The sequence below is a fragment of the Leiobunum rupestre genome, chromosome 11 (genome assembly GCF_980474605.1).
Source record: "Leiobunum rupestre chromosome 11, qqLeiRupe1.1.hap1, whole genome shotgun sequence".
In the NCBI taxonomy this organism is placed as follows: domain Eukaryota; kingdom Metazoa; phylum Arthropoda; class Arachnida; order Opiliones; family Sclerosomatidae; genus Leiobunum; species Leiobunum rupestre.
The window spans coordinates 18,879,254-18,887,739 of NC_143394.1; the positions used below are offsets into that span (position 1 = coordinate 18,879,254).

The following is an 8,486-nucleotide window of genomic DNA, read 5'->3' on the forward strand; positions in this document are numbered from 1 at the left end:
CGGATTTCTCTTCCAAACATGATTTCCGCTGGAGATTTACCACTAATTTGCGGAGTGCGGCGATAGTTTATGAGAAATCTTGCTAGTCTTACGTCGAGAGATCCATTTGAGAATTTTTTTAAACCTTCGTCAATGACATCAATGGCAGAGTTAGAAGTACCATCTATTTTTTTAATGATGTCTTCACGGTACGCACCACCCTTTCAGCCTGACCATTTGAAGCAGGGTGATACCGTGCAATGGTCAAATGCTTGAAGCCGTTATTCTGCGTGAAGATTTGGAACTCGTTACTTGTGAAACAAGTGGCATTGTAGTGTCTTACGATATATTAATAAATGAAACTTCTTGATTCGGTTAGCTTAAGAGATTTTATTGCCTTCCATTACAAATGTTAGGCCCGAACCGTAGCGCGAGCCACGTAACAAATCCCACGTGTTTTCTTTTTAAATTTAAAAACCGAAGATATTACAGGCATTATCACTCACCAAGGTCTTCATAATTCCATAACGTGCCAAATTTTGTCGTAAGAATGTGATGAACTGGTTGTTGAAGTGACTCCGATTTCCATCCATTTCGAGGTAGAGTCCACTAATATTAATAAATATTTCCCATTTACCGGTTTGGCAAAGTCTATATGGACACGAGTCCACGGTTGGATTTCCTCGGACCACTTCAAGTATTCAGCCTTTGGCATGGTTGCATTTTGCTATCAACTTGAACGTGCTCCAATTCTGTCCTCAATGTTGGTGTTCAATTCTGGCCACCAAACTTTGCTCCTGGCTAATCGCTTTGTTTGCACCATTCCCTGGTGTGAACTATGCAGTTCATCCAGAATAACTTCTTGGCAAGTTTTCGGTATCACACCCGGTCGGTAGCTAATAAGACTCCTTCATGAATAGTCAAGTCATATCTTCTCTTCCAGTATGGCTTGAAATGTTCTTCTAATTTGTTTGGCCACCCTTGTTGAACAAATTTGTAGATTTGCTTAAAAATATGGTCTTTTGCTGTTTCTTCAGCTACTTGTATCGAGTCGAGAGGTCCTTGATTGAGTTGGCTAATTGCGAAGACATACTCGGATGGTATTGGTGGTGTTATTGGTTTTGATAATAAAGGTAAACGACTTAGCCCATCGGCGTTAGAATTATTTATACCTTTCTTATATCTAATTTCATAGCTGTGCGCTCCTAATGTTAACCATTCTTATTTGCAATATACATCAATAGTTTACCTTCAGCTGTCGACCATTATTTCCCCAGTCTCTTTGCAGATGACACAAAACTTATCAAAATTCTTAGTACAAACACATCTAACGCCGAGTTACAACAGGATCTCTCTAAAGTTGAATCTTGGCAAAAAATTCCGGTTTATCCTTCAACACCTCAAAATCCAATGTGTCTTGAAAAAGACTGTTTGTAATAGCTTAGTAGTCTTGAAAAAGGAAATGCGTGACTTTAGACGGGTTGCGTTATCCTTTTGTGGGGTGCTGTGTTTGTTGCTTATCGGTGTAACACAGTGTGTTGTAGCTTTTCACTGACACCACGGCTAACAGGTGTCAGGTGCACCTTTCTGCATAGCATGTAGTATTTCAGTCGATTCAAAAGATCAAGTTTTTAAGGGAAAAATCTGGAATCGCGGTCATTCATTCTAACCCTCTTGAAATTGGCAAAGAAACCTGCTTTCTAAATAAGCATTTTTAGAAGGCCCAAATGTAAAAATCTTACGAACTGAAAGTTTATTTCGATTTTGGAGGCCCAATCATCGGCACTTTTTTAAAGAGTTTTTAATTTTCAGTGAAGCGTAACTATATCCGTGGTTCTGCGGTAGAACGCTCACCTGTCGTGCAAGAGGGCTCGGGTTCGAATCCCGGCCGATTAAAAAATTATACTACACCCAATGACAAAAAGAGGTCGCTTTTGGAAAAACCTTTTCCCTGATTCTAAGAAACTGGGTACGCAGTGATTACGCTTTGCCCCGAAAATGCGAACGCGTTCGCAGGCACGGTGGTTGTATAAAGCCGCGTTCACAAAGACGTTAAAAATGGTAAATAGCTAAAGTTGAAAGCGTAAGGTAGAAGACGAAGTTAGAAATCAGCGGTTCATAAACCCGCCGAAAGTCGAAAGGGGAAAGAAATCTACTCAAGACGAGAGGGAAATCGGCGGTCAACCCGTATCTACTCCAGTTTGATATTTCGACCTTCGGCTGAAAATCGCGTGCCAGTTTTGGCCAATAGAGAAGCTGTTATGACGTCGTGTCGGTCATGTGATACACAAACACCGGTTTTCTCGAGAAAGAGTGGAGTCCGAGGCCCGAGGGAACGAAAGACTTTGTTTACCTCGTGGTTTCGGTGCGCTATGGCTGCCACCAATAAAACTGTGTTAGCGTGAGTAAAGGAATTCTTTGTGAACTGCAGAAGGAGAAAGAGAAAGGCTGAAGTCGGATGACCCCGCCGAAAGCTGAAAGCTCTTCCCCCTTTTACTTTAGAATTATCCTCAACAAAACGTCTTTGTGAACGCGGCTTAACCCCTCCTAGGGTACAAAGTCCCCTCGGAGAGGTAAAAACGTGAGGCTGAACACAAAGACGATATAAAGAAACAAAACCTTTTAAATGGGCTAGCTACTCATTTCAGCAAAAACAATGATCATACAATTGAATGGGATAGTGCGGAAATATTAGAAAAGGAATCAAATTGGCATAAAAGAAATTTAAAAAAATCTGTGTTGATTAAAAAATTAGGAAAACTAAACCAAGATAACGGTCCGTTAAACATAAAACCCTGGGGAGATTTTAAAGTGCCAAAAAAACGGAAAAAATAATTTGTCACTGGATAAAATTGTGGTTGATATTTGGTTGTAATTTTAAATTTTATGTTATTTTCATTATTAAGACTTCGGCTTGAAAAGGAGCCACGGCTCGAAAGCTCGCCGTGATTGTAAATATTACAAATAAACCTTTTTAATCAGTCATGAAGTATCGTGTCTCTTTTATACAATTTTACAAAATACTAATTTCACCATGACTTTTAAATACTTCATAATCAAAGATTATATTTGGGACTGAAGAGACCTGTCCGATTTTTACAAGTTAAATCATTGTGCGTTAAAATTGGCTAGAGTAAAAAATCAACTAAAATTTTTAAAAGATGCCGCGTCGACAGATTAGTTCCGAGAACGTTTAGGGTTAAAACAAAATTGTCGACAAAAAAGACAAGACAATTATCCGAAGGTGTTGAACTTTCAATATTAAGAGATGCAATTAAAGAAAATCAAAAAAGGAAAGCAGGATTCCAACGTGAGTACCAAAATAGAAAATTTCACTTTTTCGACTACATAGACTTTCAAACAGCGGAGATGTTGGTGGATTTGATAGAATCGTAAATGTGTGATGAATTTAACAAGTCTAAACAAAATTTGATTAGAAAATATAACAGATTAGTTCTTGGAAACGGTTAAAAATAATAACAAGAATAGGTTGAAGAAAAATGAAACCAGTTCAGTGGTGAATCTATCAATTAAAACATTCTCTGAAATTTAAATTTTACTGCTGGAAAAAGGCTTCATCTTTGCTCCAACAAAAGAAAAGACAGACTTATTACATGTATGTGCAGAAACAGAGTACCAATTAACGAGATTAGATGTAAGTGAAGAGATAAAACAAGATATCCGTATGATAATAAAGAAAAACTTTAATATAAAATCCCATGTTGAAAATTTATCTAAATTAGAAAGAAAAGCGTTAAATAATATCCTAAAAGAAAAAACTATCAAGATTGTTAAAGCAGACAAAGGACTAGGAGGAAAGATGGTAATAATGAATGTAGTGGATTATGTAGAAAAAATTGAAATTTTATTACGAGGTGAAGACTTTAAACTATTAAAAAATGATCCTACTGAAACAATAGAAAGAAAACTGGTGACTCTCGTAAATAAAGCGGTAATGAAAAAAGAAATAGAAAATAAAAAACGTTTTAATTTTTACAGTAGTGCGATAAAAATCCCCCACATATACGGTTTGATTAAGTTACATAAGGAAGAAAAACCTTTAAGAATGATAGTATCGTCAATGAACAGTGTTACTATAGTCAAACAGAAAAAGTGTTGTATAAAATTATAAAACCGTTAATTGGACTTAATAATAGAGCGGTTAAAAATTCTATCGAAGTTTATAATAACATCAAAAATATTAAACTTGATAAAGGAGATGAATTAGCTTCCTGAATGTTGTTAATATATATTCTAGCATTCCACTAAATAAAGCTCTAGAAGTGTTACGAAAACGACTCGAAGAGAACATAAATTTAAAAGATAGAACTAGTCTAAGTATTGATACTATCATAAATTTAGCAGATTTATGCTTAAGTAATACATAATTTATTTTTAATGGAAATTTTTATAAACAACTAAAAGGTCTTGCCATGGGTTGTTGTATCTCAGGGGCAATTGCTAATATTTACTTAGAAACCATAGAAAATGAATTTCTAAAAAATGATAAAATTTGGCCAAATTTAAAACTTTATAACCGTTACATGGACGACATTCTAATTATAAAAGAAAAACTATTAACTAGCGATACTATCTTAGAATCGATTAATACGTAGTCTATATTATCTTTGGCGAGCGTTAACGAAAAAAAACGACTAAACCGCACCCTACGCAACCGCAACTTTACCCGTTAACGCTCACCGTCAGACGGTGGTTTTGCCAACCTTTTGCCCCCGGTAACGCGTTTTGGACTTTGCCCCCGGTAACGCGTTCGTACACACACACAGACACACAGACAGACAGACACACACACAGACACGATGATTGTAAAACCCCTCCTAGGGGACCCCTCGGTTTCACTGTGAAAATGTTTCAAAAATCAAAAAAATTAAATTTTCAAATCTCAACTAAAATGCTAATTTTGGGTGAAATTCATCAATATTTTACCTAAATAGGGTGTTGTCAAATAATTTTTTTTGAAGTCGACAAAAATTGGATAAATTGACCAAAATTGGGTAAAATGACCTAAAATGTTTAAAATTGGATAAAATCGTGTTAAGCCAACTAATATCGTCTCAAATGGGTTAAAATGATCAAATTTTGGGGTAAAATTATAAAATTGAGTAAAACATCCAAAAATTAATAAAATTGTGTTAAACCAACTTATATCGGTTAAATTTGGTAAAATGATAAAAAAAAATTAAAATAATCAAAATTCGTCCAAATGACAAAAATTTACCGTCGACATGATTAAATATAGTGCTCGGATTTATATTATTTTTTAGTCCTGAATAAAATAAATTCGGCGATATTTAAATAATATTTATTTAAATAATGCATAAATGTGGTTGTATAAGAAACATTTAATTATGATATATATTGATGTTCTTAATTTTCACCAAATTTATTTATATAAATCGGAAAATTCGTCAATAATGAATAATCAATTCCGAGTACTAATTTAATATCCCTAACTATTGATTTTGGTCGCTTTATCCAATTTAATTCGTTTTCACCAATATCGTAAGCTTATAATTTTAATAAGTAAAACTCTCCCATAGAACTAATGTATTCAACGATTTCTTCCACGACAAATTCAGGTTCGGTATAGAGTAATTCCAGTGTGACGTAGGCCTACCTCACCCATGCTATAAACTATAGATTTTGCGAATCGAAAAAGAATGGCCCCATTATGACAAATTTTGGTTAATAGTTTTACAGTTATTGGCAGTTACCTAAAGGCAGCCATTTTCAAGTAGTAATTATTAGTGAATCATTCTATTCATTATTTCATCGATCTAATAACAATCATCGATGTAAGAAAAGTTGATCTTTTAAACAATGTATTAATCCGCGTTTTACCGCCAAAATCCATGAAACTGACGCCTTGTCAAAGCTGCCTAGATCCATGGTGTATTTTTCTCGACGAACCTTGAGGATTACCGGCTAGTAGTTTGCCCATGGGCTAAATGTTCTAGCGCGCGTCACTCAGCTTTCGGACCATTTGAGACGTGTAAATGTTTTAAAAATGTATTATGACGCGCTAGTGGAAACTTAGCTTAAATCCTTATTTATTTAAAGCAAGTCTCGGCTCTATAAAAAAAGTGAAAAAAGACGTTCTTGGCATGTGTTGCTACCTAGTATTAAAAATCGCAACTAATTAAAAGCTATACTATCGCCATCTGTACCAACATTTTAAACAAAACAAGCTGATTAAACCGTTTTTGTTGAAATTTATCGTGCTGCCATGTCAATTTATGGAAGGTAAAGAAGTTAACACAAGTTGAAAACAGTTTGTCTTGAAAATGAAATTGTACGATAAAAATAAGATTTAGAATAAGGCTCAACAATTTATACTAGTTTATTTCCTTTATTATTGATACAAAAACAGATTTATTATAATCATGTAAATAATAAAATGGCGATAAAGGAAAGTGTACAACGTTCAATGTATTATTTTGTATTGCCACGTGTTGAAACCATAAAATTATTTACGCTGAAGATCAAAGAATAAATTTATTTACGAAAAATATGCACAAAATTTTATATACTGTATACAAAATATTATAAAGAGCGCTTTTTTTTTCAAAAATAATAAACTTTATTTTGGTGCACATGACAACTAGGCCTTCGCACCATACACACCCTGATACAGATACTCAAAAACCAAACAAAAGAAAACGAAAAAATATATATACTGACGTGTCGACGTCTTTATCTTTTCATTTTTTTTATCAATGTATAAAGTTAGTTTTTATTCCCCAAATGAATGGTATATAAAGAAAAGTACAGCAACCCTAAAGCACTTCTGGCGATGTAATCTAAATGCATAGTTCCTCCTTTTTGTAAATAAATATGTTTTAATCGTAACTTTCGCATAGTATTAATTTTCTCTACAACTTCGAACTGCACGATACAACAATGGCGACGGGATACGGGATGAACCAATAGATTAGATTTTGCTGTTCCTGCTGACGACTGCTACAACTGCTAGTTCTTACTGAAGATCCCTACAATTAACAACATCTTCAGCACTACTGAAGTAATCATGCCTTCTACCGGAACATTTCAACAGTTTGATGGATCTAGTGAAACATGGACCTTATATGCAGAGAGAATGGAGCTGTATCTGAAAGCGAACAAAATTACTGATGAAAACTTAAAAGTTGCGACATTCCTGACATTACTTGGACCGAAGACATACGCCTGCCTGAGAAGTTTGGTAAGCCCTGCGAAACCTGCAGATAAACAGTACGACGATTTAGTCACCATACTCAACAATCACTTTGATCCTGCACCATCTGAAATCACCGAACGCATCAATTTCGGTAACCGGAAGCGAGCTAACGGCGAATCAGTTGCGACGTTTATTGCAGAATTACGTCGGCTAGCCAGATTCTGCAACTTCGGGACTAATCTCGATACGATGCTCCGAGACCGATTAGTAGCTGGAATCGAAAACGAAGATATACAGGGACGATTTCTTCTAGTACCAGCAGCAGATTTAACGCTACAGAAAGCCAAAGAAATTGCCATAAGTATGGAGTCCACTGCTAAAAACCTTTCAATTCTGAAAGACAAGCCAACTACAGCTGAACCAGAACAGATCAATGCACTTTCCTCCAAAGCTACTGGACGACGTGGTAATAAATTCCAAAGTAGAAATTCTAAACCCGTTTATCGTTCTAGAAATCAGTGCTACAGATGTGGAAAGCCTGACCACCGAGCCGACAAATGAGAGTACATGAATGCCCATTGTTCCTACTGCCAAAAGAAGGGTCATTTGGCTCGCGTATGCTTATCTGCGGAACGAGACAAGAGAAATAAGAATGACAACAAATTCGAAAAACCAAAGTACCACAAACTACACTCCTTAGAACAAGCGTCAAACCAGTCCGGAAGCTCAACTCACCAGGATAGTAAGAAGAATGACTCTAATGAATACTCATTATTTCAACTTACCACACTAGACCCAGCGCCGAAACCATACCTATACGAGTTTCAAATCAATGGCGAGAAAGTTACCATGGAGCACGATTCCGGAGCTGCCTACACAGTAATGTCCGTCGAGACATATCAGAAGCTTGGAGAGAAAACCAATTTACCAGATTTGCTACCAGCGCCCACGACACTTCGATCTTATACGGGATTTCTTGTTGAAATCAAAGGATATGCCATAGTCAATTCTACTTACCAGAACGTAAGCAAGTCTCTTCCCCTTTTAATTGTCTCTCATCCTGGTTCAAGCTTGTGTGGCCGAAACTGGATCGAAGCCTTCAACCTAGCTCCACGACAAAATCGTATACACTGGACCACTTCCGACTCTACCGATGTCCGTATTAATGAAATACTAACGAGGCACAGTAAACTGTTTTCACCTGGTTTGGGAAAAACCAAGGGAGTTCAAGTTCACCTGCATAGACAAGGCGACGTCAAACCTCGCTTTTACAAACCGAACTCTGTACCGTTTGCGTATCGAGAAAACGTTAATAGCGCATTAGACCGAC

General features: G+C 36.1%; 1 protein-coding gene across 1 annotated transcript; it reads left to right on the plus strand.

The window, feature by feature from the left end:
- Positions 1 to 7,027: 7,027 nt before the first annotated feature.
- On the plus strand, positions 7,028 to 7,717 carry LOC149921921 (uncharacterized). The gene has a single exon (XM_090162190.1). The coding sequence runs from the start codon at positions 7,028 to 7,030 to the stop codon at positions 7,715 to 7,717; it is 690 nt and encodes a 229-aa protein (XP_090018316.1).
- Positions 7,718 to 8,486: the final 769 nt, after the last annotated feature.